The following is a 7,798-nucleotide window of genomic DNA, read 5'->3' on the forward strand; positions in this document are numbered from 1 at the left end:
AAGTAAGCTTTTCATTCCTAATAAATTTCATATACTTTAATCTGAAATATCCGTTTTTGTATTTCAAACAATTAACTTCAAGCAAATCTCTTCTATCCTTTACCATCTGCTTGGCCATTAAAAATAAAACAAGCTCAAATGAGCTAAGATCCTCGTCCTCTTAGTGATGACGTCATAAAAACGAATATGACGTCATTTTGATGTATTAGGTTTGCGATAAATTATCTGTGCTAATGCCCGGCTTGATTTCCGCAAACAAAATTCAAACAGCTTGCCTAGTTTCGGAGATAATGGTGTAGGCGATTTCCATTAGCGGCGATATTATGAAGTTAACTTTTTTTCTAGGAAGAATTTCCAAAATCGGGGATGGTTGCTGCCTGCGTGTGGGCTTTCTGCATATACATGGCAAGTTTCACGAAGATCCGATGAAAACTCTGAGTTGTGAAACAAAAAATGTCAAAAAATAGGAATGACGTCATAAAAATTGATATGACGTCATAGTGATGTGTGCGGTAATTCATCTCTGCTAATGCCCTGTTCGATTCCTGCAAACAGAATTCAAAAAGCTTTCCTAGTTTCGGAGCTAATTTTTTAGGCGATTTCCATTAGCGGAGATATTTTGACGTCATAACTTTTTTTTTATCGGAGGAATTTTCAAAATCCAAGATGGTTACTGTCTGTACAGGGTATTTTTACATATATATGCCAAGTTTCAGGAAGTTTCGATGAAAACTGTCGGCTGTGAAACAAAAAAGTCCACAAGAAGAAGATGAAGAACAACAACGTGAGTAAGACTTAGAGATCCTCCACTAGGATCTAAAAAATAGAAGTTGCTCGTGCCGCACAGGATTCTAAATGGGGTAGAGATGGAGGAGGCAAAAATGTAAATAGCATCTTCTGTCATCGGGCCAGCAAGCTGGGAGCAACAATTCATATTTATTGTCACATCTGATGCAATTAAAATTCTCTAATGGAGGCAATCGGTGTTTCATTTGAAACTCTGTTTGATAGATGGAGCTTTTTGATGCCTCGGGTCCGTAATAAAAAACTGTATTGGTGTCAAAGCCAGTCACCAATTGCAAATTGTGGAATTTATTTTTGCCCTCAGCTGTGGTTAAGTTTTTACCCCCATTCTTCATATACTTTGTTATTTCGTCTTTACTCTCACGATTTCCTTCTTCCTCAGCACTTCAAGCACTAATACTCCACCAAAATGTTTCTCATTCCTTTTGAAACCTGCCAGTGCTTATTCCACATATATTGCTGGCTGTCTTCCTCAAGCAGTGCACATGACAAACATTTTCCAAAATGATGCCATTGAATCTTGGTGTCCAGATATTGACATTATAATTGACCTTGATGGTGTTCTCCTGGCTTGATGAACCGTTACATGTGAGCCCAGACACAACTTAATTGTGTACACGAAGAAAGTATAGCAAAGGTGCAGTAAAAATACCCCTGATGCACTTAGATAAAAGAATCATTCATGATACCAACTAATTTAAAATTCATTTATTACACCATTAAAAATTGCCATAATCCTGGAAACAGCTTTGCTTATACACTTGGCTTTATATTAAAATAAAAAAAGATTTCATCTGATTGGTGAAGATCAGGAAGCACAATCTTATTTACAAAAATATTTATAGCACACACTATATATAAATTCCCATTCTGAATTCAACTTGCACAACCACTGTGGCGCATCTATTTTTCATCAACATCATTGATGCGGGAAAATGTTACAAAGTAGGTCCACTCAATATGAGACTCCAAGAAAGAGTGTAAGGTCAAAATTCATTTATACTCATTGGAGCCCGACTTACTAGCCATCTGAGACTCACACAATCCATAATGCTGCAATTCCTCATCGTAGATCTGGCGCCCTCTCTTGAGAACCTGCTGGACTTCCAGAACAATGTCGTTCCGGCCAGACTCCTCCAGAGCCTTCAGCAGTTGTTCCACGGCTTTACTCTCACCACTCTCTCGGCGCGCCCAACACAAAAGCATCTGCAGAGCCGTCCTTTGCAAACCTGCATTTCTGGCAGCATATGTCACGTTGTTAGCAGGAGTCACTAGGTGTGGACTGTATTTTGTAAGTGTTCTGGCATAAAGTTGGGCTTTATTTCATTCTGCTTTTGATGCAGAGAACCAAGTCAAACTATCTATTGCCCATTCAAACTCAAAATTAATAAAAAGACTGAAGAGAAAAATAAAAGTACTTTTGAAAGGAAACCTGAACTTCACAATGGAAAGACAAGTACAGTGCCTATAGAAAGTCTACACCCTTTGTTGTGTTATAGCCTGGAATTAAATTACATTAAATCAGATGCATCATAACCCACAACCTCCCAGTGAAAATAAATTCTGCGAATTTCAGAAAATTCATTATTAATACAAAACTAGAACATCTTGGTTGGATAAGTGTCCACCCCCCTTATCATAGCAATTGTAAATGAGCTCAGGTGCAACCAATCACCTGCAAAATCACACACCAAGTTAATTGACCTCTACCTGTGTAAAACTGTAGTGATGCTGATCATTTCAGAATAAAATCAGCTGTTCCTGTAGGTTTCCTCTGCTGGGTAATGCATTTCACAGCAAAGATTCAACCATGAGGCCCAAGAAGCTTTCAAAAGACCTCCCGGATAAAGTTGTGGAAAGGCACAGATCATGGGAAGGGTATAAAAATATTTCAAAGGCCTTGAATATCCCGTGGAGCAGATTCAAGACAATCATTAAGAAGAGGAAGGCGTATGGTACCTCCAAGGCCCTGCCTAGATCAGGCCATCCCTCCAAAATGGATGTCCAAGCAAGGAGGAGACTGATCAGAGAGGCCAACAAGAGTCCAATGACAACTTTGAAAGAGCTACATGCCTTTATGGCAAAGACTGGTCACTGTGTGCAGGTGACCACAATATTCCAACCACTCCACAAGTCTGGCCTGTACGGAAGGGTGTCAAGAAGAAAGCCATTACTCAAAAAAGCCAAACTTGAGTCCCGGTTGAGGTATGCAAAAAAAATCACTCCATAGATTCTGAAGCCATGTGGCAAAAAGTTTTATGGTCCGACAAAACCAAGATGGAACTTTTTGGCCTAAAAGCAAATCGCTACATTTGGCGCAAACCCAACACAGCACATCACCCAAAGAACACCATCCCAACTGTGAAGCATGGTGGTGGCAGCATCATGTTATGGGGATGTTTCTCATCAGCAGGCACTGGAGCACTTATCAGGATAGAAAGGAAAATGGATGGAGTGGAATACAGAAAATTCCAAAAGGAAAACCTGCTGCCCTCTGCAAGAAAGCTAAAATTGGGACAGATGTTCACCTTTCAGCATGACAACAACCCAAAGCACACAGCCAAATCTACACTGGAGTGGCTAAGGAACAAAAATATAAATATTCTTGAGTGGCCCAGTCAGAGCCCCGACCTAAATCCAATCGAAAATCTGTGGCATGACTTGAAGATTCCTGTCCATCAACGCTCACAATGCAACTTGACTAAGCTTGAACAGTTTTGTACACAAGAATGGTAAAATATTGCACAATCAAGGTGTGTAAAGTTGGTAGAGACCTATCCCAACAGAGTCACAGCTGCAATTGCTGTCGTCCAAGTATTAACTCAGGGGATGGACACTTATCCAACCAAGATATTCTAGTTTTGTATTTTTAATAAAATTTTCTGAAATTTGTCGAATTTGTTTTTCACTTGGAAGTTGTGGGTTACGATGTGTAAATAAAGGTGGAAAAAGCCTGATTTAATGCAATTTCATTCCAGGCGATAAGGCCACAAAAGGTGAAAAATTTGAAAGAGGTGTAGACTTTCTATAGGCACTGTTTATGTATTGGTAAACTTGAGAGATTGGTCAAAACATTTGAGGAATGGAGAATTTGTTGGCATCTGAAAGTCACATTTAATATTTATATTTTTTCACATTGTATTACTTGTAAGAATGCTTGTGATATGCCATTGGGTTCATTCATCTGACATTGTGCTTCATAGGAAGATAACTCGAAGTTTGCAACATCATATCATGATAGACCTTGCTAACGTTCAGCAAAATGTGAAGCAAAATTGAGTATCGAGGTGTCATCAAATTTTTATGCAAAAGTGCCAATTCTAAAAAAAATCCACAAACACTTGGTGGCCATGTATGACAAAGATGTGCCCTTATATGCTCCAGGTGCCAAATGGATGCCAGGCATTACATGTGGATGCAAGTCCCTTGAATATCATGCAAGGATAGGACAGCTGGCAAATGCAACTGACCCACAAACCGTTTCCCAGGGCATCAATCGAAGAGCATCTCCATGTTAAGTTGGCTGAAACAGTCACACAACTTCAAATTTGTCAAAGTGGCATTTCCACATCATCGATGAACACTGAAATGTGCAAGATCTCAGAAAGATAGGCTTCCTGAAACCTCAAAACTCATATGATTCACAGCAAAGGCAAGCATGTTGTGAGCTTCTCAAACTGTTCAACGCAGATCCAGCTGACATAATCACGTGTCTAGTAACTGGTGAGTGGTGACGAAACGTGGCTTCCCCACATGGATCAGGAAACCAAATTGGATCCCATGGAATGGAAACACAAGCAATTATCACCATCCAATAAATTTCCCATCCAATGCTCAGCTGCCAAGATCATGGCCTCAATTTTCTGGGAAGCCAAGGGAATCCTGCCCATTGGCTAAATGCTTCACAAAACTGCAATTGCAGGCGAATGTTACCACACGCTCATACAAAAATTGGGACGTTCTTTGAAAGACGAATGCCCATTGATCAACGTGACTGTTGTTCAGTCCCACAATTTGTGACTGCTTTCGAGCAGCTATTTATTTTGCTTATTTGTGACTGGTAACCTATTTGTGACCTACTTGTGGTGCTATTTGCAACAAATAACACCCTGCCCACACATGTTGAACACCCTACCCACCGAGGGATGGCACATATGTTGAATCACCCGACCTATGAATCACTAGAATGACAGTTTATACCTGGGTCAGGATTCAAACTCAGGCACGACAGCTTAAAGACAAGTATACAGTACATACCTCTCTGCCATCCTGTCAACCATACTAATTGGTGGTGGTGCCTGCACTTTGTAAACAGCCAAGGAATATTTGTCTGAAAGTCCTGCGAGATGAACCTTAGTTTTTAAAATTATGTTTTGTACTATGATTATATTTACTATGCCTGGTGTTGGCTTAATGGTTAGGGTGGTGAGCTTGGGATCCTATAATCCTGAGTTCAAATCCCACTTGGCTGTTGAATTAATACCAGGTGAGGTTGACTCTGCCTGTCATCCTTCTGAGGTTGGCAAAATGAGTGCCAGCTTGCTGGTATCATGTTTCGGAGTGGTGACCTGTGCAGGATTGTGCCCAATAGCCAAGGAGACTGCTTAAGTAGCACCAATGCTCTGCACAGAGTGTGGTCCCAATGGATGGAGGGATGGATTATATTCACTACGACCAAAATATTAACTTTTGCAGTACATGAAATGCAGTAATGTCTGGGTTTTTGTGAAAACTTCAAAAACAACACATTTTTACGAGTATGTGGTGAAGTTGTGGAAGAATGGTAGAAGAGGTTTTGTATTGAGAAGAGCAGGTTGGAGAGAGGAAGTAGTTCATCATTGAAGGCTCCAAGATAGCACAGACATTGCTATGAATAGAAGGGAAATGGCAGCGACATCGAGCAAGTATAAAATAGGTCTCAAATTAACTTTCGATCAAGAAACTTTCCTCATTCCCATTTTCCTTCTTGTTGCTGTTGCATGTCACTGGTATCATCCTAACATCATTCTAAACATTAAACGCTGCCACAAGGATCCACTTTCTTTGGACTGTGACAATCACTCGAGCATAAATCAATCGTTATAAAGAACGTTTCAATTGTTCACAACCTGTTTGACGGATGAATAATACCTCCAGAAAGCGCATTTCCCTTTTTCTGTTTGTTTTTTTTTTAACAACTTTGTGACTCATATGAACAAAAACTGCCTTACGAAAGAATGATACGTTCATGCATCGGCATATATTTTAAAGTTTTTCAATCAAAAGGGGTTTTCCCAACCCTGAAGGAAACATCAGACTTTGCACCTCATTAGCTTCAGCAGTGAAACTTGGCAAAGACGCAAGTTTCTTTCTTTGTAGTTTCCAGCCAGTGACACACCTTTTGTGATTTTTTTTCTTTTTACAATAGTGGGTGAATTTGCTTTTGTCAGTGTAAAATGAGTCATGTTTTGGGTTCTGAAAAAGCAATGTTGCATTATGTTGAACTTGGTACCACAAATGCATTTAAACCTTCCACCTGTCATTTGTTGCAAATGAACATGCAGTTGTCTTCATCATATGCCAAGTAATGTAGCCCCATTGTCTGTGCAGGTAAGTTCATGCATCATATGAGACATTGAGTCTGCTATCCATCAATTCCAGCTATGCAGCTGAGAAATGAGTCATTCCGAGTAAGCCTCTTCACCTTCCCCACAATGTCAGTTAAAGTTGGTTGTCTTGTTCTTTTTTTGTCATTCCTGCAGGGCAGATGATGCTCCATTTTAGCTTAATCAACACCCACTGGCACAGAAAGAACGACACGACCATTTCCTGAGGTTCTAAGAGGGCTTGCACACTTTCATTACATGTTGGTTGTCCATTAATATTGAAAATGACTGACAGCCACCACATATGAATCAGAATTTAAAGTGGCTTTTTACAGAATACAGATATTCTTCCACACTACAGATATCCCAACACTGCATTTGGCTGATCTTGATTCATGAATTGTTTTCTGCGCTTTCTTCTCTTCCATGTGTTGGTGTACATATATCACTCGAATGTATGCACACCCCATTTGATGATAGTGCCAAGTTGTTCTGTCCACAGCTTCTTATTTCCATTTGCTATTGTTAATCTAGCACAGAGTGAAGTTCTAGTTTATCTCATCTTTGTACCTTTTCTTCCAATCACCTTCCAGCTCCTTGATATTCATGTACAGACTTTTCTCCAGTATTCTCTTCTCCCCTACATTCAAAATTGTCAGACCATGTGAATTATTTTTGGATTAACACAGTCACCAATTGCTGTTTGGGATATTGGAGAACTGCATCATTCATGTTAAACATTTTTATTGTGATTTAGATCCTCGTTTGCTTTCACATATGAAATCAGCAGTTCTTCAATGATGTGTTTGGTTCTTGCTTCAAGTTGAGTGAGGTTAAACGATTTTCCATTAGTTCACAATTTGGTAATGATTCATTATAATAAATCTTTTGTGGTGACTTCCATCAGAGAGGCAAAGAAAGGTCCAAACTGGAGAGTTCATAAAACATCTTACCCTGAGCAGTCCTGAGAAAAAGGAAATGGGCGGGGTCAATGAGCGGCAAATTTGATGGGTTGTGACGAGGTAAAATTCTGAAATATTTTGTCCAAGTACTGCTAAACGGAAGGGGTTTGAAAGTGTCAAAAGGTGATTTGTGTTCTACAGTAAAAAAAGTATATAATTCAATTGAAATAAATAAATATTTTAAAGGTTGTAGAAAAACGAATTCCGGAAGTTTACCGCCGTCGATACAGCGTCTTTTATACCACCTTAAAAACGTTACATTAGTTTGTAGTGCCTGCTATTTGTGTCCTTTATGGCGTCCTTAAAAAGTTAACTTTCCTGTTTGGAATGATTTTCAATTTTGTTTGACTGCCAGACAGGCAGACAGAGTGAAAATATAATGTCACCCCTCTCATCACATATGTGATTGGAACAAATTCAGAGTACAGCTAAACTACAGGTTTGTTT

General features: G+C 39.5%; 1 protein-coding gene across 3 annotated transcripts in view; it reads right to left on the bottom strand.

Moving 5' to 3' along the window:
* Nucleotides 1–1,497: 1,497 nt before the first annotated feature.
* The window catches only part of PIDD1 (p53-induced death domain protein 1), a 63,296-nt gene continuing 56,995 nt past the window's right edge, over nt 1,498–7,798 (bottom strand). For all 3 annotated transcript variants that reach the window (XM_085882920.1, XM_085882918.1, XM_085882919.1), the window contains one exon: nt 1,498–2,041. In XM_085882920.1, coding sequence (XP_085739046.1) covers nt 1,798–2,041 — 244 coding nt within the window. In that variant the 3' untranslated portion in view covers nt 1,498–1,797. The remainder of the gene's footprint in view (nt 2,042–7,798) is intronic.

Source organism: Eptatretus burgeri, chromosome 5 (genome assembly GCF_056783735.1).
Source record: "Eptatretus burgeri isolate ZD-2024b chromosome 5, Ebu_testis_v1, whole genome shotgun sequence".
Lineage (NCBI taxonomy): Eukaryota > Metazoa > Chordata > Myxini > Myxiniformes > Myxinidae > Eptatretus > Eptatretus burgeri.